Source organism: Heptranchias perlo, chromosome 5 (assembly GCF_035084215.1).
Source record: "Heptranchias perlo isolate sHepPer1 chromosome 5, sHepPer1.hap1, whole genome shotgun sequence".
NCBI classification, from domain to species: domain Eukaryota; kingdom Metazoa; phylum Chordata; class Chondrichthyes; order Hexanchiformes; family Hexanchidae; genus Heptranchias; species Heptranchias perlo.
The window spans coordinates 4,698,714-4,723,353 of NC_090329.1; the positions used below are offsets into that span (position 1 = coordinate 4,698,714).

The 24,640-nt window shown below is 47.0% G+C and overlaps 1 protein-coding gene across 1 annotated transcript in view; it reads right to left on the bottom strand.

Annotated features, from left to right (window-relative positions):
- The window catches only part of hcrtr2 (hypocretin (orexin) receptor 2), a 113,219-nt gene that overhangs the window by 57,391 nt on the left and 31,188 nt on the right, over positions 1-24,640 (bottom strand). Inside the window, exon 2 of the mRNA XM_067983947.1 lies at positions 10,412-10,590. Within this exon, the coding sequence (XP_067840048.1) occupies positions 10,412-10,590 (179 nt within the window). The remainder of the gene's footprint in view (positions 1-10,411; positions 10,591-24,640) is intronic.

The window sequence follows — 24,640 nt, forward strand, 5'->3', positions numbered from 1 at the left end:
CATCAGACTCTACTCCCCCAGTTTAGTATCTGCAAGTTTGACCAACTTAAATTGAGTTTAGAATCGGGGCCAATGTTGGTGGGGTGGGGTATTATACAGCCTGAGTTGGTGGGGTTGCTGTAGCATTGGGGTATTGTACAGTCTGTGTTAGTGGGGTGCTGTAATATCGGGGTATTGTACAGTCTGTGTTAGTGGGGTGCTGTAATATCGGGGTATTGTACATTCAGTGTTAGTGGGGTGCTGTAATATCGGGGTATTGTACAGTCTGTGTTAGTGGGGTGCTGTAATATCGGGGTATTGTACATTCTGTGTTAGTGGGATGCTGTAATATCGGGGTATTGTACATTCTGTGTTAGTGGGGTGCTGTAATATCGGGGTATTGTACATTCTGTGTTAGTGGGGTGATGTAATATCGGGGTATTGTACATTCTGTGTTAGTGGGGTGCTGTAATATCGGGGTATTGTACAGTCTGTGTTAGTGGGGTGCTGTAATATCGGGGTATTGTACATTCTGTGTTAGTGGGGTGCTGTAATATCGGGGTATTGTACATTCTGTGTTAGTGGGGTGCTGTACTAACGGGGTATTGTACAGTCCGTGTCAGTGGGGTGCTGTAATATCGGGGTATTGTACATTCTGTGTTAGTGGGGTGGTGTAATATCGGGGTATTGTACATTCTGTGTTAGTGGGGTGCTGTAATATCGGGGTATTGTACAGTCTGTGTTAGTGGGGTGCTGTAATATCAGGGTATTGTACAGTCAGTGTTGGTGGGGTGGTGTAATATCGGGGTATTGTACAGTCTGTGTTAGTGGGGTGCTGTAATATCGGGGTATTGTACAGTCTGTGTTAGTGAGGTGCTGTAATATCGGGGTATTGTACAGTCTGTGTTAGTGGGATACTGTAATATCGGGGTATTGTACATTCTGTGTTAGTGGGGTGCTGTAATATCGGGGTATTGTACATTCTGTGTTAGTGGGGTGCTGTAATATCGGAGTATTGTACATTCTGTGTTAGTGGGGTGCTGTAATATCAGGGTATTGTACAGTCTGTGTTAGTGGGGTGGTGTAATATCGGGGTATTTTACATTCTGTGTTAGTGGGGTGCTGTAATATCGGGGTATTGTACAGTCTGTGTTAGTGAGGTGCTGTAATATCGGGGTATTGTACAGTCTGTGTTAGTGGGGTACTGTAATATCGGGGTATTGTACATTCTGTGTTAGTGGGGTGCTGTAATATCGGGGTATTGTACATTCTGTGTTAGTGGGGTGCTGTAATATCGGAGTATTGTATATTCTGTGTTAGTGGGGTGCTGCAATATCGGGGTATTGTACAGTCCGTGTCAGTGGGGTGCTGTAATATCGGGGTATTGTACATTCTGTGTTAGTGGGGTGCTGTAATATCGGGGTATTGTACAGTCTGTGTTGGTGGGGTGCTGTACTAACGGGGTATTGTACAGTCTGTGTTAGTGGGGTGCTGTAATATTGGGGTATTGTACAGTCTGTGTTAGTGGGGTGCTGTAATATTGGGGTATTGTACAGTCTGTGTTAGTGGGGTGCTGTAATATCGGGGTATTGTACAGTCTGTGTTAGTGGGGTGCTGTAATATCGGGGTATTGTACAGTCTGTGTTAGTGGAATGCTGTAATATCAGAGTATTGTACAGTCTGCATTAGTGGGGTGCTGTAATATCGGGGTATTGTACAGTCCGTGTCAGTGGGGTGCTGTAATATCGGGGTATTGTACAGTCTGTGTTAGTGGGGTGCTGTAATATCGGGGTATTGTACAGTCTGTGTTAGTGAGGTGCTGTAATATCGGGGTATTGTACAGTCCGTGTCAGTGGGGTGCTGTAATATCGGGGTATTGTACAGTCTGTGTTAGTGGGGTGCTGTATTATCGGGGTATTGTACAGTCTGTGTTAGTGGGGTGCTGTAATATCGGAGTATTGTACAGTCTGCATTAGTGAGGTGCTGTAATATCGGGGTATTGTACAGTCTGTGTTAGTGGGGTGCTGTACTAACGGGGTATTGTACAGTCTGTGTTAGTGGGGTGCTGTAATATCGGGGTATTGTACATTCTGTGTTAGTGGAATGCTGTAATATCGGGGTATTGTACAGTCTGTGTTAGTGGGGTGCTGTAATATCGGGGTATTGTACAGTCTGTGTTAGTGGGGTGCTGTAATATCGGGGTATTGTACTACAGACCCCCAAATAGTCAACGGGAAATTGAGGAGCAAATATGTAAGGAGATTACAGACAGCTGCAAGAAAAATAGGGTGGTAATAGTAGGGGACTTTAACTTTCCCAACATTGACTGGGACAGCCATAGCATTAGGGGCTTGGATGGAGAGAAATTTGTTGAGTGTATTCAGGAGGAATTTCTCATTCAGTATGTGGATGGCCCGACTAGAGAGGGGGCAAAACTTGACCTCCTCTTGGGAAATAAGGAAGGGCAGGTGACAGAAGTGTTAGTGAGGGATCACTTTGGGACCAGTGATCATAATTCCATTAGTTTTAAGATAGCTATGGAGAAGGATAGGTCTGGCCCAAAAGTTAAAATTCTAAATTGGGGAAAGGCCAATTTTGATGGTATTAGACAGGAACTTTCAGAAGTTGATTGGGAGAGTCTGTTGGCAGGCAAAGGGACGTCTGGTAAGTGGGAGGCTTTCAAAAGTGTGTTAACCAGGGTTCAGGGTAAGCACATTCCTTATAAAGTGAAGGGCAAGGCTGGTAGAAGTAGGGAACCTTGGATGACTCGGGAGATTGAGGCACTAGTCAAAAATAAGAAGGAGGCATATGACATGCATAGGCAGCTGGGATCAAGTGGATCCCTTGAAGAGTATAGAGATTGCCGGAGTAGAGTTAAGAGAGAAATCAGGAGGGCAAAAAGGGGATATGAGATTGCTTTGGCAGATCAGGCAAAGGTGAATCCAAAGAGCTTCTACAAATACATAAAGGGCAAAAGGGTAACTAGGGAGAGAGTAGGGCCTCTTAAGGATCAACAAGGTCATCTATGTGCGGAACCACAAGAGATGGGTGAGATCCTGAATGAATATTTCACATCGGTATTTACGGTTGAGAAAGGCATGGATGTTAGGGAACTTGGGGAAATAAATAGTGATGTCTTGAGGAGTGTACATATTACAGAGAGGGAGGTGCTGGAAGTCTTAACGCGCATCAAGGTAGATAAATCTCCGGGACCTGATGAAATGTATCCCAGGACGTTATGGGAGGTTAGGGAGGAAATTGCGGGTCCCCTAGCAGAGATATTTGAATCATCCACCGCTACAGGTGAGGTGCCTGAAGATTGGAGGGTAGCAAATGTTATGCCTTTGTTTAAGAAGGGCGGCAGGGAAAAGCCTGGGAACTACAGACCAGTGAGCCTGACATCTGTAGTGGGTAAGTTGTTAGAGGGTATTCTGAGGGACAGAATCTACAGGCATTTGGAGAGGCAGGGACTAATTAGGAACAGTCAGCATGGTTTTGTGAGAGGAAAATCATGTCTCACGAATTTGATTGAGTTTTTTGAAGGGGTAACCAAGAAGATAGATGAGGGCTGTGCAGTAGACGTGGTCTACATGGACTTCAGCAAAGCATTTGACAAGGTACCGCATGGTAGGTTGTTACATAAGGTTAAATCTCATGGGATCCAAGGTGAGGTAGCCAATTGGATACAAAATTGGCTTGACGACAGAAGACAGAGGGTGGTTGTCGAGGGTTGTTTTTCAAACTGGATGCCTGTGTCCAGCGGTGTGCCTCAGGGATCGGTGCTGGGTCCGCTGTTATTTGTTATTTATATTAATGATTTGGATGAGAATTTAGGAGGCATGGTTAGTAAGTTTGCAGATGACACCAAGATTGGTGGCATTGTGGACAGTGAAGAAGGTTATCTAGGATTGCAACGGGATCTTGATAAATTGGGCCAGTGGGCCGATGAATGGCAGATGGAGTTTAATTTAGATAAATGTGAGGTGATGCATTTTGGTAGATCGAATCGGGCCAGGACCTACTCCGTTAATGGTAGGGCGTTGGGGAGAGTTATAGAACAAAGAGATCTAGGAGTACAGATTCATAGCTCCTTGAAAGTGGAGTCACAGGTGGATAGGGTGGTGAAGAAGGCATTCAGCATGCTTGGTTTCATTGGTCAGAACATTGAATGCAGGAGTTGGGATGTCTTGTTGAAGTTGTACAGGGCATTGGTGAGGCCACACTTGGAGTACTGTGTACAGTTCTGGTCACCCTATTATAGAAAGGATATTATTAAACTAGAAAGAGTGCAGAAAAGATTTACTAGGATGCTACCGGGACTTGATGGTTTGACTTACAGGGAGAGGTTAGACAGACTGGGACTTTATTCCCTGGAGAGTAGGAGGTTAAGGGGTGATCTTATAGAAGTCTATAAAATAATGAGGGGCATCGATAAGGTCGATAGTCAAAATCTTTTCCCAAAGGTAGGGGAGTCTATAACGAGGGGGCACAGATTTAAGGTGAGAGGGGAGAGATACAAAAGGGTCCAGAGGGGCAATTTTTTCACTCAAAGGGTGGTGAGTGTCTGGAACGAGCTGCCAGAGGCAGTAGTAGAGGCGGGTACAATTTTGTCTTTTAAAAAGCATTTGGACAGTTACATGGGGAAGATGGGTATCGAGGGATATGGGCCAAGTGCAGGCAATTGGGACTAGCTTAGTGGTATAAACTGGGCGACATGGACATGTTGGGCCGAAGGGCCTGTTTCCATGTTGTAACTTCTATGATTCTATGATTCTATGATTCTGTGTTAGTGGGATGCTGTAATATTGGGGTATTGTACATTCTGTGTTAGTGGGGTGCTGTAATATCGGGGTATTGTACAGTCTGTGTTAGTGGGGTGCTGTAATATCGGGGTATTGTACAGTCTGTGTTCGTGGGGTGCTGTAATATCGGGGTATTGTACATTCTGTGTTAGTGGGGTGCTGTAATATCGGGGTATTGTACATTCTGTGTTAGTGGGATGCTGTAATATTGGGGTATTGTACATTCTGTGTTAGTGGGGTGCTGTAATATCGGGGTATTGTACAGTCTGTGTTAGTGGGGTGCTGTAATATCGGGGTATTGTACAGTCTGTGTTAGTGGGGTGCTGTAATATCGGGGTATTGTACAGTCTGTGTTAGTGGGGTGCTGTAATATTGGGGTATTGTACAGTCCGTGTCAGTGGGGTGCTGTAATATCGGGGTATTGTACATTCTGTGTTAGTGGGGTGCTGTAATATCGGGGTATTGTACATTCTGTGTTAGTGGGGTGCTGTACTAACGGGGTATTGTACAGTCTGTGTTAGTGGAATGCTGTAATATCAGAGTATTGTACAGTCTGCATTAGTGGGGTGCTGTAATATCGGGGTATTGTACAGTCTGTGTTAGTGGAATGCTGTAATATCAGAGTATTGTACAGTCTGCATTAGTGGGGTGCTGTAATATCGGGGTATTGTACAGTCCGTGTCAGTGGGGTGCTGTAATATCGGGGTATTGTACAGTCTGTGTTAGTGAGGTGCTGTAATATCGGGGTATTGTACAGTCCGTGTCAGTGGGGTGCTGTAATATCGGGGTATTGTACAGTCTGTGTTAGTGGGGTGCTGTAATATCGGGGTATTGTACAGTCTGTGTTAGTGGGGTGCTGTAATATCGGAGTATTGTACAGTCTGCATTAGTGAGGTGCTGTAATATCGGGGTATTGTACAGTCTGTGTTAGTGGGGTGCTGTAATATCGGGGTATTGTACAGTCTGTGTTAGTGGGGTGCTGTAATATCAGAGTATTGTACAGTCTGTATTGGTGAGTTGCTGTAATATCGGGGTATTGTACAGTCTGTGTTAGTGGGGTGCTGTAATATCGGGGTATTGTACAGTCTGTGTTAGTGGGGTGCTGTAATATCGGGGTATTGTACAGTCTGTGTTAGTGGGGTGCTGTAATATCGGAGTATTGTACAGTCTGTGTTAGTGGGGTGCTGTAATATCGGGGTATTGTACAGTCTGTGTTAGTGGGGTGCTGTAATATCGGAGTATTGTACAGTCTGTGTTAGTGGGGTGCTGTAATATCGGAGTATTGTACAGTCTGTGTTAGTGGGGTGCTGTAATATCGGGGTATTGTACAGTCTGCATTAGTGAGGTGCTGTCATATCGGAGTATTGTACAGTCTGTGTTAGTGAGGTGCTGTAATATCGGAGTATTGTACAGTCTGTGTTAGTGAGGTGCTGTAATATCAGAGTAACTGGCACAGGCACGATGGGCTAAATGGCCTCCTTCTGTGCTGTATGATTCTGTGATTTATGTGGATCAGAAACAGGAGGGTTCCCAGCACTGATCACTAGGGCACTGCAATCAGTACATTCTATCCAGCCTGACATCACTATTTTAACTAATGCCTGCTGCTTCCTCTCTTTTCAGCCAATTTCTTATCCACCTCTAAATTTCATCCTGAATGCCTAAAGCTTCTGTAGCAGCTTTCATGTGGAACTTTATCATGGGTTTTCTGGAAGATTTGTAACACTAAATCATACGGTTTTCAAACATCTATTTTGAAATGTCACTCCTTAAAACAAGTCAAGGAGATTAGTCAGGCAGAATTTTCAGATAAGTACTCCTTAACTTTATCCCTAAATTATTTTGCCTGATGCAAGACTAATGGCCTGTGGTTACTCAGGTTTGTTTTATCACCTTTCTTGAGAAAAGGTATCACATTAGTTTTGTTACAATCTCTGTATATTCATTGACTTCCTCATGATTACTGTTAGTAGATTTTGTCCCTAATCTCACTTAGCATCCTTTGATATACAGCATCCGTCTCTTGGAGATTTATAGGTTTTGAGCCCTTTAAACTGGGCAACAAGATCCAAGCAAGTGATATCAAAGTCATGATGTATCATTGTAGAACCCATTGTGATGGGTGACAAGCTCCTAGTTCATGCTAACTATTTTCAGTTTATCCTGTTTGCATCCTCAAGGGATCTAACTTCTTTCATTGAAATTTGAGTTATTTTGAAGTTATTATAAACAAAGCAAATTAAAGATTAGAATATCTAAAGGGCATTTGCCTACGAGTCCAAACAGGTTTTTCAGACTATACAGATCATTGGTGAGGCTAGACTTGTGCAGGTTTGGGCACTATTGCACAAATTTCCAGTTTGTACACAGACCCAGGAGGACCAGCCCCCGCCTCATTGGATGAGCGATGACCTGGATCAGATTGGGTTAGGTTCTGGAAGGCTCACCTGAGTGGCCGGAAATCACGTATCTTGTTGGAAAACTTTAATGGGACGTGACCTATTAAAAGGCCACATGTAGGAGCAATAACATTGTTCCAGCTTTTAAAAAGGTTGTCAAAAGTTTAGTTTCATAGCTCAGCCTCCCCAAAGGATATTTAAGCACGAAAAACGTGTCCAGGATAAAAAAATACAGAGGCAGGAAACAATGTGTGGGCTAGTGAAGGAACAGCTCAACACTTAAACCCTAACTTTCATGGCTGATGAAGCAAAGGTGCTGCTACATGAGGAGGTTGTGAGGAGGGTGTGGGGTGGGTGAAAGGAGGCTGTTAGGAGGATATGAGGTGGGTGTGAGGAGGATGTGAGGAGGGTGTGAGGAGGGTGTGAGGAGGATGTGATGTGCATTTAAATGAGTGTGAGGCTTGTGTGAGGAAGGTGTGAAGTGGGTGTGAGGAGGGTGTGAGATGAGTGTGAGGTGGGTGTAAAGTCATTGTGAGTTGGGTGTGAGCTGGGTGTGAAGTGGGTGTGAGGAGCACATGTGTTGGGTGTGAGGTGGTTGTGAGGGGGGTGCGAGGGGGTGTGAGGTGGTAGTGAGGTGGATGTGGGGAGGTTGTGGGGAGGGTGTGAGTGGGTGTGAGGACGGTCTGAGCTGTGTGTGAGGTGGGTGTGAACTGCGTGTGGGATGGGCGTGAGGAGGCCTTAAGGTTGGAGTGAAGAGGATGTGTGGAGTGTGTGAAGAGAGTGTGAGGAGGGTGTGAGGTGAGTGTGAGGTGGGCGTGAGGAGGGTGTGAGGAGCACCCTGAGCTCACCATTATCTTTCCAGCAATTTCTGGGCAATTGCATATTTAATAACAGGTTAAGAGATTATGAACTTGGATTAGAGATTATTTCAGAGTTCCTCTTCGAATCTATTGATGTATTTCCTTCCCCCGCCCCCCCAAAAAAGGATTCTGATTTTTGAATAAAGTATGTACTGGAGAATGCAGCATTGTCATGGATTCAGGTCTCTTTACAAATATATCTACTTGATGTAAAGGTCAATTAAAGCATTCAAAGCTTTCTTTGAATTACAAATGAAACGTGAGGACTTATCAAAGAGAAACTCAATCGGGTTTGATGAGTTTCTACTCAGGATAATTAAAATTAAATCACTTGAAAATCCGACGTGAGGTGAATTGGGTGTGTGGGTCTCCATGCCTGATTCTCCAGTCCCGCTGCTCCAATCGTGGAGCTCCACCCTGGGAGCCCGGTATTCCCCATTTCCTTCATATACGGTTTGGATCTGCCCCCTTCCTGTTGTCGGATGATTTGGAGTGGGTGCTCCGTATGTTTGGACAGGAAGTTGAAATGGAAGGTGGGAGAAGGATGAATTTGGCTGGGAGACTGAGAATAAAGCCTGAAGCTGGGCAGAACTAAAAGACCAGCTAGCAAGAGTGTTCAAACAGTGAAAGGTTTAATTATCTGAAGAAGGGTCATCGACCTGAAACGTTAACTCTGTTTTTTTTCTCTCTCCATCGATGCTGCCTGACCTGCTGGGTGTTTCCAGCATTTTCTGTTTTTATTTCAGATTTCCAGCATCCGCAGTATTTTGCTTTTGATTTAATAATTTCCCAGCATCCTTCACTGGGAAACAACAGCAAAATCAGATAACGTACAAATCAGCAACAATTATATTGCACAAACAATTATTGTACAACAGATAATAGGAACGCTTAGAACCTGTTTAAAAGCTCGTTTCACTTTACAATCTTACTGGAAAAGGGATAAAGTGAAAAGGATCTTTATAGTCTTCAAGTTTTTTTTTTGAAAAAAAAAATTCTGCTCGATTTCTCAAACGAGCTGGTAGAACGGAATGTAACTGGAGACAACTGGGAGAAGGATTAGTGTCTCAGACAAAATACTGAGGAAGTAGAAAAACTTCAAGAAATTGATACTGTATTGCCCATAGGGTGGGCCACAGCTTTTCCCCATCGTACAGGGGATGCTCCAAAAATGTTGGAACAAAGTATAGGAACATAGGACAGGAGTAGGCCATTCAGCCCCTCGAAGCTGTTCTGCCATTCAATCCGTGTTCTGGGTGTGAGGAAGATGAGAGGTGGGGGTGAGGAAGGTGTAAGGAGCGTGTGAGATGGGTGTGAGGAGGGTGTGAGAGGAGGGTGAGGAGGGTGCAAGGTGGGTGTGAGATGGGTGTGAGGAGGGTGTGAGAGGAGGGTGAGGAGGGTGCAAGGTGGGTGTGAGGAGGATGTGAGGTTGTGATGAGGGTTCTGCATTTCAAATTCTTCAGAATAAGAGAGTTTTACATCACTCTGGGACAGACCTCACCGAAGTGGCCATTCTTCGTTGGCAAGTCTAGACAGTAACATGTCAACAGGCTATTTGACTACGGCAGGAGGAGGGGGAGGAGGGAGGGACAATTCTATCTTGAACTGATATCCGCACATGCCCACCATTCAGTAGGGTCATCAGATAGTAATCAGGAACAGGGACTCTGGCTGATCTTTTCCCCTCCTCCTAGTCCAGCGATGCTGAGGCCAATATATAGCACGTCTCCTGCTGTAATGGCTGAGATTAGTTAACTCAACTCAGAATTGAAGATGGGATCTTCCTGGGCACATTATCAACTGCGTCACCAAGGGAGATTGAGTGGGATGCAGAGTCCCTCCAGGTGACGCAGCACCAGACGGCAATCAGGAAAATCAGGCAGGACGATCAGTGCCTCTCCACAGTAAGGCAGTAAGAGGTTTGCTCTGTGCACTACATGAAGTGCTCTTTATAAATGGATTTATGATTTTGTTACACTTAGCAGAGAGAAGAAACCTTTCTGACACCAACCCCTCCCCTTGTTTGGGAGTCATGTGCTCAGACCCCTGAACTATCCTTGAATTAAATGACATTTTAGGTTTCTTAGAAATTTTTGGTGACAAAATAAAAAATGCTGGAAATTCACAGCAGATCAGTCAGCAGCTGAAAAGAGAATGATAAAGTTTCAGCTATCACCAATCAACGTGCATTTCCAGTCATTTCTGCTTCTATTGTCGATTTCCAATATTCACAATTTACTTCTTATCTCTAATTTTTAAGCCTGCGTTGTGTAAGTTTGTTTGTTTTGTTTTGAGCCAGTTATGAACACTTGCTTGGAACTTACTTTCACATTTATTGCCATTGAAGTCTCAGAAATGATTATGTACTTACCTGTAGGTATGGAATTATTTTGCAGAACACTTGCCCAAAAAACCATGTCTCGGTTATATCAACTAGTAGACTGGCAGGGAGACAGATAATTGTAACAAGGATATCGGCAAAGGACAAATTAACTATGAAATAGTTTGTGACTGTCCGCATGTGGTGATTCTTCCAAACTGCAACACAAACTGGGAGAAAAACAAGGAATTAGAAGCTGAAATAACAAACACAAAACCCAGTCTTTTCATCTTCCTCACTACTTGCACATTCCTTTGCCGTTTCTCTTGGATAGAGTTTAACTCCCGGGAGGGAAGCCATGGTGGGGCTGGGGGGGGGTGGGAGGACTATGGCCCTCCTACCCAGGGATCTCCATGGGAGGCCTTGGCCGATTTTACCGGCCGAGTCCCATTTACATCCCGTCGGCCAACTGCCCGCCTGAAACGGGTGGAAAGGAATAGTTAGCCGGCTTCAGCCAGGGGAACAACGCAGAGTCCGGAGGCCGCCCGTTGGCACCGAGGTAAGCCGCAGGGGCAGAAAAATCGGCGCCATTTCACGGGGTGGGAATGGCGAGGGAGCCTGGGGCAAGGGAAGCCCCGGCTTTCCTTGTGGGGCTGGGTGGAGCAGTCCTGGTCCTCCTGACTGCACTAAGGAAAGACTTCGACTTACCTTAGAAGGTCTCCTCTTCCTCTCCTCCAGGATTTAATGAGTGGGACACTGCTGTGGGCACAGCACTCCGAAGGCCATTAGAGTGCCATTGGGGTCCTAATGGAATCATAGGAACCCAATTTACATGCATTCATGAGGTGTCTGACTGCTTCTGGCAGGTGCCTCGGCTGCCTTAAAAAGTGTGCAGTTAAATGGTGGCCAGCGGGAATCGAGCCGGAGTGGGGCAATAAGTATTCCCATGACATTTTAAACTGTGTACCCGTCCCATCCAATTTTCCTCTACAGGATGCAATGTTTTCTGCCTCAACCACTCCCTGTGGCAAAGCATGCCATGCTCCAACAACCTGCTGGAGAAAGAAATTCCTCCTAACCTCCATCCTCTAGGTCTCTCTGTTCATCCACACCCTTCAGTGTCTTTCCATTGAGTGTTTACTCCCTGTTACAAATTTTGGGTCTGCCCTATATATTCTCTCGGGTGTACAGGTGCTGCTCACTCCGATTCGGAGGGTTTTACATTCAGGGATATAGCTGCAGTGTCCTATGTTTACTCACACAATAGTATAACCCAGGAGGTAAACACTATCACCCACTTGTGATCTGAAATGGATATCATGGCAGTGGGATGTCAGCAGCGGGAGGGGGGGGGAAATCAATGGGTGCGTGGAAAACTCGGGAAAAAATTTGCTATCTCCCTCCATGCGATCGTGACCTAATTGATGGTCATTAATGTGGCTTCTGCATTTGGCATCTGAAAGCTGCACAGTGGGCAGACTGTGCACCCGAATGATGTGCTGTCAGCTGGAGTATTTAAAGGGCCATTGTATGAATGGCTTTTGTGGGAGAAAGGAGGAATTGATGGAAGTGGAGCAGCAGAGGAGCAAGCCGGTGCCAAGGTTCACTGACTCCTCACTCGAAGTGCTACTAGATGGGGTGAGGAGGAGAAGGGAGATGATGTACCCAGCGGACAGGAGGAAGTGCCCTGCCTCTGCCACCAAGAAGGCCTGGCTCGAGATGGCAGAGGAGGTCACCAGCAGCAGCAACACATCCCACACTTGGGTCCAGGGTAGGAAGCGCTTCAATGACCTAACCAGGTCAGGAAAAGTGAGTACACTTACTGATTCTCCTGCATTCTGTGGTACACATCACGCACCCCTCCCCTCACCACTCACACTCTGCCCTGTGAAGCCTGCTCCATCACATCACTCCTCACACCCACTTAAGTCTCATCCTCACCTCCCCATTTGTGACCCCACCAATCCCACTCACCACAATCCTGATGCAATGTGATCAATGTGTCTGGTACTCATCCTCTGATGCATCTCTTTCATGGTCAGCCTCACCCAAAGCAATTCATCCATCGGGTGACCACTTCAATCTCACACGTCTGTACTTTCTCCCCTTGTAGGAAAAGAGAGCTCAGAATGCAAGGGAGAGGAGTAGGATTGGAGGGGGGGGCCACCACAAATAGTGGTCCTCACAGAGGCGGAGGAGGACGCCCTGGAAATTCGCCGGACGGACGAGTGCCTGTCCCTCAGAGATGCCGAGACTGGCACCCCACAAACGTCTGATGACAGAACTTTAACATTCATCACACACAACATGAATTGATGTTATTAATTGTTAACCTGTTGCACACCTCGGTATGCTCATCGCAATATTACATCTGTGATGATTCTTAATATTGCTTTATGTTGGCTTCCAGACTCTTCAAGGACAGAAGTGGTGGAAGAGGGCGATTCCTCAGAGGAGCTGAGGACGCACCGTCACATCTTAGTGAGCCATGCACCAGCGCAGATACTCAGACCCTCGGTGGGTCCTAGTAGTGAGTTAGTTGGGTTGTCACCTGGTGAGTCACCACACACAAGTGAGCACGAGCAGACACTGGTGCCAGGGGCAGCTGTGGAGAGTCCGTGTCGGTGGGAGCACTCCTCTCCAGGCTCTGCTCAGCTGGATGCAGATGCTGAACCCCGGGAGCCATCCTTGAAAAGGAGAATGATCGAGGGACAGCAGCAGCTTTGCGAGGTACTGGAAGACGTGCCAGGCACACTCTCCACAATAGCGGAGAGGATGGAGGAGTCCAACTCCAACATTAGTGGACAGGTAGTGCAGGTAAGAATGGAAATGTCTGCGATAGAGAGAAGGCTAGCCTCCATTGCGCTTCAAGCACGGCTCACAAACGAGTGCATTCAGGCCCTGACAACGGCCGTGCGGACTCAGGGTGAACAACATTCTCCACCTTAAACAGGCAGACAGATACAGTAGCACTGGCCTTACAAGGCATCACACATGTCCTCCAAACTGTTGTCCAGCAGAGTGGCCCAGGAGAGGGATGATAGCGAATGGGACATGGAAGTGGGGACGCCACTCAAAGCGCTCCCACGTCTTACCCGTTGCCCCCCTCTCAACCAGTACCCACAATGGTGCCTCCTGTGCAGGTGGCCGAATCTGCCCCTGCACAGGTGCAGGTGGAGCAGTCTTTGGCGGGGCCCTCATGGGCTCCGAATCCTAGAGGGCATAGGCCCAAAGCTTCTAAATCGGTCAGGGCATGAACAAGAGCAACCTGCCACTACCTCAGTGGCAAGTTGCTCTTGTTCATGCCCTGACCGATTTAGATGCAGCCACAGGGGATGCACCACGTAGAAGTGGTAGGAAGAGGAAAGCTAAGGATTTGCAATCACCAAGGGTATGCACAAGGGTGTCTGATAGACTGTCATGTTTTTCAATTATATTTGGTTTTTGTTAAATGCACATTAAATCTTATAATTCTCACCACTACTGCCACGTCTTGCCCACTCTTTAGTCCCTTTGGTAAAAGCGCCCTTTCATGTGCTTCATCATGAAACGTGGGTGCGTTTACACTGGGTGTTTGTGTGGTTGTAGGAATGTTTTGTGAGGGGTTGGGTGGGAGGATGAGTGGGTGGGGGGGTTCTGGTGTTGGTGGTGGTCGTTCCAGGGGGTCTGAGATCATCAATGGGAAAGTTGACGTAGTCGGATGCCCTGGTAAACAAGCCAACTGTGACCTGTCATATATATATATATATATCTTCACTTTGCAGATCTCCTCATGAGAATCTATCAAATCTGAGTGACTCCCTGGCATCACGAGCAGCCAGGTGAGCCACTGCCCTGCCGGTGGTTTGCCCATCGTCGTCCTCCTCCTCAATGTTGATGGCAGGTGCGGATGCTTCATGAGGGCATGGGGCCTCATCCTCCGGTAACCCTCTCTGTTGAGCGATGTTGTGCAGGACACAACAGACGACTAATTCTACACAGTCTCGCTGGTGAGTATTGAACGGCTCCCCCTGACCGATCCAGGCACTGAAATCGCATCTTGAGCAGTGATATGGCATGTTCCATGACAGTCCTGGTGGTGATGTGACTGTCACTGTACCGAGGCTGTGCCTCACTGGTGAGGTTTCTCAGGGGTGTCATGAGCCACGTCTGCAGAGGGTATCCCTCGTCTCCAAGGAGCCAGCCCTTAAGTCTGTCTTGTGCATGGAAGAGGGCCGGGATCTTGGATTCTCGCAGAATGAAGGAATCATGGCAGCTGCCAGGGAATCTGACACACACCTGCAGAAATCTCCTCCGATGGTCGCAAACCAGCTGCACATTGATGGAGTGATATCCCTTTCGATTGATGAACAGTCCTGGCTCATGTGGAGGTGCTTGGATTGCTACGTGTGTGCAATCAATTGCACCCTGTACCTGTGGGAAGCCAGCACAGTGAGTGGAAACCCACTGCCCTCTCAGTCTGGCTGAGATCGTCGATGGGAAAGTTGACGTAGTCGGATGCCCTGGTAAACAAGGCAACTGTGACCTGTCATATATATATATATATATATGTGCAGATAATTGAGAGACTCCGGTGATGTCACCGGTGGCACCCTGGAAGGATTCGGAGGTGAAGAAGTTGAGGGCAGTGGTGACTTTAACTGCAACGGGCAATGCGATGCCACCAGGCCCAGCCGGGAGCAGCTCTGCATAAAGGAGGCTTCAAATGTCTGCGACTACCTGGCGACTCACTCTCTGCCTGCGTAGGCACTGCTCCTTAGAGAGGTCCAGGAAGCTCAGCCTCGGTCTGTAGATCCCCTCATGTGGGTAGTGCCTCCTGCTACCTCGGTCCCTCCGTTGTTCCCCTCTCTGCTCTTCTGCAGGTCCTTGTGGCACACCTCTGTCTTGTGGAGCTGCAACTCCCAGAACTGCACGTCATGCCTGGCGGGGTTGGCGATGTGCCTCCTCCTCAGATGTACTGCTGAATACAATCATTGTGCCCCCCGCCCCCCCAACATCCTGATGTTGTCAGCTTCAGGGGGTCCAAAAAGTAGGTAAATCTGTCTGAGCAGAAGAATTCTGAGTGTGAACAAAGAAATCTGAGTCTAAATACTAAGAACTCCCAGACAAAGTTTGTCTGAGAGAACTGATTGCCCTGCTGGAAAAACTCACCTTTTATCCCCATCTGTCAACCACTGATTAAAAGGACCAAATGGCTGCAACTTGCCTCCATTTCCATGACGTGTTTCAGAGGCCACGAGAAATACGTTGAGGCAGAGTTAAAATCCTTTTCCTGCCTCAATAAACATAAAATTAAATACTTTAAGTCCCTTAATGACTGGGTTAAATATCAGCCTGGTGGCTTTAATTGCCGGTGGGACTTCTGGCTTCCTGTAGCGCCCAGATGTGTCTGGGTCAAACGAGGAAGTCGGAGGGTTGGAGCCGGGACTCGTTCCTGTTCTGGATTTCTCCGATTTTGATTGCTCCCCTGCCCCCAACCCACCCGGACTTGGGGACTAAAATTGCGCCCCATGTGTCTTTCCCAAGAGTGTTATTCCAATCTTTCAGTGGGGGACTGAGAAATACTTCAATGAGACAAAGCTTGATAGGAATTGTTAAGCTGCTTAATTTTATAGACAGAAAATGAACATACAGAAACAGCTGTAAACAAACCTCACTCTCTTCACTTAATTTCACTTCTCTCTTTGAAAAATGAGCAAAATATTAAACCACACTGCAAAAACTAACCTCCTGTACTTCAGCTTCCGAGACCTTCTCCTGTTTGCCCACGACTCTCTGCTTTATTTTTTTCCCCTCACTTTATTAACAGGAAGTGTGAGGGTGGTGCCTTTGGCTTCTTCCCCATTCAGGGATTTGCCAGCAGATCTAACAATCAAACAGACTATCCCCTCTCCCAGGACCATAATCTCAGCAGCCATTTCATCCTAGGCTCACATGAATAGAATCATCACCACCATAATACATGTTTTGTTAGGCCACCTGAGATAAGATAACAAATTGTTTAATGTCCTCAGTCATATTGGAAAACAATAAGGACAAGTGGATCATTAACACATGAAACCCACCCTCTAAGTGGCAGCAGAGTGTGGCTTTTTAAACCTGTGTGAATTCACACTGCTTTATATAGCACTATTCACAACCTCAGGACGTCCTAAAGTGTTTTAAAGTCAATGAAGTGTAGTCACTGTTGTAATGTAGGAAATGCAGCAGCCAATTTGCACAGAGCAAAGTCCCACAAACAGCCATGAGATAATGACCAGATCGTCTGTTTTAGTGACATTGATTGAGGGATGAATGTTGGCCAGGATACAGGGAGAACTTAGCTGCTCTTCTTCAAACATTGTCGTGGGAGCTTTTACGTCCATCCGAGAGGGCAGACTAGGTTTAACGTCTCATCCGAAAGACGGCACCGCTGACAGTGCCTCCGAAGAAGGCTGATGGGCATCTACCAAGAATTGCTAGGTGCGCTGGGCAGCCTACCTATGAGCTTGCACACAATGTTGCAGAGCAAACAGGAGTCCAGCTCCAATTTATGTCACGTCTTCGAGCAGAGCATGGAGTGCATTCTGTGGTCAGCTCCAACACAACAATGGCCCCCACCGCCATGGAGGCTCCACTGACGGCTCTCACAGCTGCCATGGAAGCTCAGACAGCTACCTTCTTGGCTTTGGGGGCCAGCATTTACAGGGGCTTCCAGGGTGTCATGTCACTCCTGCACTCTGTTCTCGAGCAGAACCATTGGAGTGCTGAGGCACAGTCCCAGGTCAGTAACCTTGGCTCCAGGAGAGAGGAACCTGCTGTCCTCTCTCAGGGTGACAGCAGGCCTGCTCCCCCCATTCCACCAGTGCCCTTGTTAGTGCCACACAGTCAGCTGGGCCAGACTGCACTTGTTGCTGCTCTGGTGGTGGTGAGGGCTGGTCCCTTTTGATGGTGAAATTATGGAGATGCAGCAGACGACCACAAATCTGGATATCTGCTCAGCAGTGTACTGCAAAGCTCCTCCAGAACGGTCCAGGCAATGGAAGCGTTGCTTGAGCTCATCAATTGTTTGTTGGATGATGTTCCTTGTGGCAGTGTGGCTCTCGTTGTAGGCCAGCTCTGCAGCTGACTGGAGTCATGAGCCATCTCTGGAGGGGATAGCCCCTGTTGTACAATAGCCAGTCTACAGACTGTAACTTACTGGCCTGGGTAACACAAAGGACTGGCATAGGATGAATGAGTCATGACTGCTGCCAGGATACCGGGCAAAGACCTACATGATGTGCTGCCTGTGGTCACAAACCAGCTGTATGTTGAGGGAGTGGAATTCCCTTTCTATTGATAAAGATGCCAGGCTGGTGATGGGGAGCAAGCAAGTCAATGTGTGTGCAGTCAATGTCACCTTGCACCCTGGGGCAGCCTGCCATGTGGTCAAAGCCGATGCTCTCTCGTCCTGCTTCGCTCTGTCCATAGGGAATGAGATGTAAGTGTTCCTCCTGGTGTAGACAGCCTCGGTGATCTCCCTGGTACAGCAATGTACTGAAAACTGTGAGATGTCGCTGATATCACCTTCTGCAGCCAGGAAGGAGCCCGTGGCATAAACATTAGCAGCCATGGTGATCTAGACAGTCACAGGCAGTATTGTCCATGCCCTAGTGTGAGGCTGGAGTTGTGGGTGCAGCAGGTGACATTGCTCAGTGACAGTCTCCTTGGTGTAGTGAAGGTGCCTCATACATTGATCCTCAGTGAAGTTCATGTAGGAGAAGTGCTCCCTGAAGACCCGCTGTGGGTACGGCCTCCTGTGCAGTGCCCTCCTCCTCCTCCTCCCTCTTGTGGCAGTTGCTCCTGCTCTCTGCTGTCTCCCATGACTGCAGCCAAACTATCTATGAGGCAGCCAACAACACTGCAACATCAAAATATTCTTGCTTGCTTTAGACAAAGTAAACTGGATTTGTAAAGGGTGGGTTATGTCTAACAAACCTAATTGAATTTTTTGAGGAAGTAACTAAAGTAATAGAAAGGGGAATGTTTAAGGTTATATGCTTTATATGGACTTCCAGAAGGCATTCGATAAGGTTCCACATAGGGTATTGTTAGCTAAAATTAAAGCTCATGGAATTGAAGGCAAATTATTGACCTGGTTAGGAGATTGATTAGGTGGTAGAAGACAGAGAGTAGGGATAATGGGTATGTACTCGGATTGGAAGGAAGTGACTAGTGGTGTCCCACAAGGACTTGCGCTAGGGCCTTGACTATTCACTATATTTATTAATGACTTAGTGAACACAATAGAGCACCAAATATCCAAGATTGCCAATGACACAAAGATTGGTGACATAGTAAGTAGTGTAGACGGGAGAATAAATTACGAAGAGACATTGATAGATTAAGTGAGTGGCAGATGGATTTCAACACAGGTAAGTGTGAGGTCATCCATTTTGGACTAACAAAGGATCGATCCGAGTATTTTTTAAATGGTGAAAAGTTAGGAACAGTGGAGGTCCAAAGAGATTTAGGGGTCCATGTACACAGATCACTAAAATGTAGTAGTCAGGTACAAAAAATCATCAAAAAAGCTAATGGAATGTCAGCCTTTATAATTGGAGTGCTGGAATATATGCAGGGGAGGAAGTTTTGCTACAGTTTTACAAAGCCCTGGTTGGACCACATCTGGAGTACTGTGTACAGTTCTGGGCACCGCATCTTACAAAGGATGTATTGGCCTTGGAAGGAATGCAGCGCAGATTCACCAGAATGTTACCAGGGCTCCAAGGGTTAGGTTATCAGGAGAGATTACATAAACTAGGCTTGTATTCTCTGGAATAAAGGAGGTTAAGGGGTGATCTGATTGAGGTTTTTGGGTTTTGAAAGGAATTAATAGGTTAGAGAGAAACTTTTTCCACTGGTGGGGGGGGGCTAGGACAAGGAGACAGTGTAAAAGAAATGACAGCCATCCGTGGCTAAGTAAAGAAATTAAGGATAGTATCCGACTAAAAACAAGGACATATAAGGTAGCCAAACTTAGTGGGAGGATAGAAGATTGGGAAGTCTTCAAAAGACAGCAAAAAGTAATGAATGGATTGATTAAGAAAGGGAAGATAGATTATGAAAATAAATTAGCAAAAAATATAAAAACAGATAGCAAGAGTTTCTACAGTTATATAAAAAGAAAAAGGGTGGCTAAGGCAAACGTAGGTCCTTTAGAGGATGAGACCGGGAAATTAATGGTGGGAAATATGGAGATGGCAAAAATGCTGAACAAATATTTTGTTTCAGTCTTTACGGTAGAGGACACTAAGAATATCCCAACACTGGACAGAGGGCTCTGGGGGGGGAGGAGCTAAATACGATTAAAATCACTAAGGAATTGGTACTCAGTAAATTAATGGGACTCAAGGCGGATAAATCCCCTGGACCTGATGGCTTACATCCTAGGGTCTTGAGGGAAGTGGCAGTGGGGATTGTGGATGCTTTGGTAATAATTTTCCAAAATTCTCTGGACTCGGCAAAGGTCCCGGCAGATTGGAAAACTGCCAATGTAACACCCTTATTTAAAAAGGGTAGTAGGCAGAAGGCTGGAAATTATAGACCAGTTAGCTTAACATCTGTGGTGGGTAAAATTTTGGAGTCTATTATTAAGGAGACAGTAGCAGAACATTTGGATAAACATAATTTAATAGGACAAAGTCAGCATGGCTTTACGAAGGGGAAGTCATGTCTGACAAATTTGCTTGAGTTCTTTGAGGATATAACGTACAGGGTGGATAAAGGGGAACCAGTGGATGTAGTGTATTTGGACTTCCAGAAGGCATTCAACAAGATGCCACATAAAAGATTATTGCTCAAGATAAAGAATCACTGGATTGGGGGTAATATTCTGGCATGGGTGGAGGATTGGTTATCTAACAGGAAGCAGAGAGTTGGGATAAATGGTACATTCTCGGACTGGCAACCAGTAGCCAGTGGTGTTCCGCAGGGGTCGGTGCTGGGTCCCCAACTCTTTACAATCTATATTAACGATTTGGAGGAGGGGACCGAGTGTAATGTATCAAAGTTTGCAGATGATACAAAGATGGTAGTGAGTGAGGAGGACATAAAAAACCTACAAGGGGATATAGACAGGCTGGGTGAGTGGGCGGAGATTTGGCAGATGCAATACAATATTGGAAAATGTGAGGTTATGCACTTTGGCAGGAAAAATCGGAGAGCAAGTTATAGGTGCAGCAGGTGATCAAGAAGGCCAACGGAATGTTGGCTTTTATTGCTCGGGGGATAGAATATAAAAACAGGGAGGTATTGCTGCAGTTATATAAGGTATTGGTGAGACCGCACCTGGAATACTGCATACAGTTTTGGTGTCCATACTTAAGAAAAGTCATACTTGCTCTCGAGGCAGTACAAAGAAGGTTCACTCGGTTAATCCCGGGGATGAGGGGGCGGACATATGAGGAGAGGTTGAGTAGATTGGGACTCTACCCATTGGAGTTCAGAAGAATGAGAGGCGATCTTATTGAAACATGTAAGATTGTGAAGGGGCTTGATCGGGTGGATGCGGTAAGGATGTTCCCAAGGATGGGTGAAACTAGAACTAGGGGGCATAATCTTAGAATAAGGGGCTGCTCTTTCGAAACTGAGATGAGGAGAAACTTCTTCACTCAGAGGGTAGTAGGTCTGTGGAATTTGCTGCCCCAGGAAGCTGTGGAAGCTACATCATTAAATAAATTTAAAACAGAAATAGACAGTTTCCGAGAAGTAAAGAGAATTAGGGGTTACGGGGAGCGGGCAGGAAATTGGACATGAATTTAGATTTGAGGTTAGGATCAGATCAGCCATGATCTTATTGAATGGCGGAGCAGGCTCGAGGGGCCGATTGGCCTACTCCTGCTCCTATTTCTTATGTTCTTATGTAACCTTAAAATCAGAGTCAGGCCATTCAGGAGAGAAGTTAGGAAACACTTCTTCACGCAAAGGGTGGTAGAAGTGTGGAACACTCTCCCACAAAAAGCAGTAGATGCTCAATTAATAATTTTAAATCGGAGATTAATAGATTTTTGCTAGTCAAGGGTATTAAGGGATACGGAGCCAAGCTGTGGGGATGGAGTTAGGATACAGATCAGCCATGATCTCATTGGATGGCGGAATAAGCTCGAGAGGCTGAATGACCTGCTAGAATCATAGAATGGTCACAGCGCAGAAGGAGGCCATTCGTCTCGTTGAGTCCATGCCAGCTCTATGCAAGAGCAATCTAACCAGTCTCACTGCCCCCCCCGCACTTTCCCCTTAGCCCTGCAATTTTTTTCCTTCAAGTATTTATCCAATTCCTTTTTGAAAGCCATGATTGAATCTGCTTCCACCGCCCTTTCAGGCAGCACATTCCAGATCACAACAATTCACTGCATATAAAAGCTTTTCCTCATGTCGCCTTTGGTTATTTTGCTAATTACCTTAAATCTGTGTCCTCTCCTATTCCTATGTTCCTGAAGTACACCAGAAGTTAACAAACCAACAACTAACCTGCAAATTCTTCCTGATCCCTTTAAATAGCGCCAGTGGGGCGTCCTTCCCGCTGATTAATGCCACGAGTTGCTGGGCAAATTCAACATGTGGCAAGTCAGTCACTGGGGTAGACCAAAATCAGAAAAGGGTCTTGCAAGAAGCGCAAGACTCCAATTTAAGTAAGGCATTCAGCGTTTTAAATACTTCAGGCATGCGCTCCTGATGCCAACGGAGAAGCCTGATCAGGTATGGCGGGCGGCGCACTTCCAACTCGTAACCGCCATGTTGGAGGCTCAGGCGTCCATTTAGTGCCTGAAATACGAGTACAGCCCCATTGAATCTCTGGATCTTAACATTTCTGCCATTGCTTCATCCTCCTTTATCCCTGTGAGGTTCTACTTTCTCTATTTTTGTTTTTGATATGCTTATAAAAGCCCTTTAATATTATCTGCTAGCCTTTCTTCATATTCCCGTTTAACCCTTCGAACCTCCCTTTTCACCTCCCCATTACACTTTCTACAGTTTTCTTCAGTGTTGTTTGTCCCAACTTTATCACATGCCTCCTTCCTAATTTCCATTTAGTTTTAGTCTCCCTTGATATCCACTGAACTCTATTCTTTAAATCACCCCCTTTACATCATATATTCAACATATTTATTTTGTACTCAATCTTTTTTTTTATCCATTCATGGGATGTGGGTGTCACTGGCGAGGCCGGCATTTATTGCCCATCCCTAATTGCCCTTGAGAAGGTGGTGGTGAGCCGCCTTCTTGAACCGCTGCAGTCCGTGTGGTGAAGGTTCTCCCACAGTGCTGTTAGGAAGGGAGTTCCAGGATTTTGAACCAGCGACGATGAAGGAACGGCGATATATTTCCAAGTCGGGATGGTGTGTGACTTGGAGGGGAACGTGCAGGTGGTGTTGTTCCCATGTGCCTGCTGCTCTTGTCCTTCTAGGTGGTAGAGGTTGCGGGTTTGGGAGGTGCTGTCGAAGAAGCCTTGGCGAGTTGCTGCAGTGCATCCTGTGGATGGTACACACTACATCGACTGTGAAGGGAGTAAATGTTTAGGGTGGTGGATGGGGTGCCAATCAAGCGGGCTGCTTTGTCCTGAATGGTGTTGCGCTTCTTGAGCGTTGTTGGAGCTGCACTCATCCAGGCAAGTGGAGAGTATTCCATCACACTCCTGACTTGTGCATTAAAGGCTTTGGGGAGTCAGGAGGTGAGTCACTCGCCGCAGAATACCCAGCCTCTGACCTGCTCTTGTAGCTACAGTATTTATATGGCTGGTCCAGTTAAGTTTCTGGTCAATGGTGACCCACAGGATGTTGATGGTGGGGGATTCGGCGATGGTAATGCCGTTGAATGTCAAGGGGAGGTGGTTAGACTCTCTCTTGTTGGAGATGGTCATTGCCTGGCACTTGTCTGGCGTGAATGTTACTTGCCACTTATCAGCCCAAGCCTGGATGTTGTCCAGGTCTTGCTGCATGCGGGCTCGGACTGCTTCATTATCTGAGGGGTTGTGAATGGAACTGAACACTGTGCAATCATCAGCGAACATCCCCATTTCTGACCTTATGATGGAGGGAAGGTCATTGATGAAGCAGCTGAAGATGGTTGAGCCTAGGACACTGCCCTGAGGAACTGCAGCAATGTCCTGGGGCTGAGATGATTGGCCTCCAACAACCACTACCATCTTCCTTTGTGCTAGGTATGACTCCAGCCACTGGAGAGTTTTCCCCCTGATTCCCATTGAATTCAATTTTACTACTTGGTGCCACACTCGGTCAAATGCTGCCTTGATGTTAAGGGCAGTCACTCTCACCTCACCAATCTAGCTCTTATTGAATATTGAATATTTCCCACTGCTGCCCATTGATTTATTTGCTCACGCTCAGTTAATTCAAATACAAACCCATTAGCAAAATTTGACAAACAGCCCTGAATATTGGTCCAATGACACGTAGCCAAGCTAAAAATGCAGTGGGCCATAGGCTTGTCATATCTCAAGCAGTAGTGCACTCATCAATCAATGGCCTACAGATTCAGGCATGCACATTTTGGGAGTGCGGGGGGGGGGCGGGGGGGTGCAGGGTACTAATCAATGTGCCCAAATGTTGAGGCCCGAGGCACCCCCCGATATCGGGCCTTAATTCCATCAAGCCGGCGAGGCGTGAAGATTAGGCCACTGTTAGTGTCTCAGTGGCCCTCAGGTAAGCGAGGATAAAATCTTGGAGATCGGTCAGGGTAATAGGAGGAGGGGAGGGGGGGGGGTGGGAAGAGATCGGAGTCCTGGCTGTAAGAGAGAGAGTGCAAGCCAGGGCGGAAAAGAGATTGGAGTCCAGTGGGGCGGGGAGGGGGGCATTGAGATCGAAGGTCGGGGTGTGGGGGGAAAGAGAGTTCAATGGCTGGGTGGGGGTGAGCGGCAGTGATGGTGGGGGGGACTGGCAGTGATCGGGGGGGGGGTGAACTGTGACGATCGGGGGGGTGAACTGTGGGGATCGGGGGGGGGGGTGAACTGTGGGGATCGGGGGGGGTGAACTGTGGGGATCGGGGGGGGGTGAACTGTGGGGATCGGGGAGGGTGAACTGTGGGGATCGGGGGGGGGTGAACTGTGGGGATCGGGGAGGGTGAACTGTGGGGATCGGGGGGGGTGAACTGTGGGGATCGAGGGGGGGTGAACTGTGGGGATCGGGGGGGGGTGAACTGTGGGGATCGGGGGGGGGGTGAACTGTGGGGATCGGGGGGGGGGGTGAACTGTGGGGATCGGGGGGGGTGAACTGTGGGGATCGGGGGGGTGAACTGTGG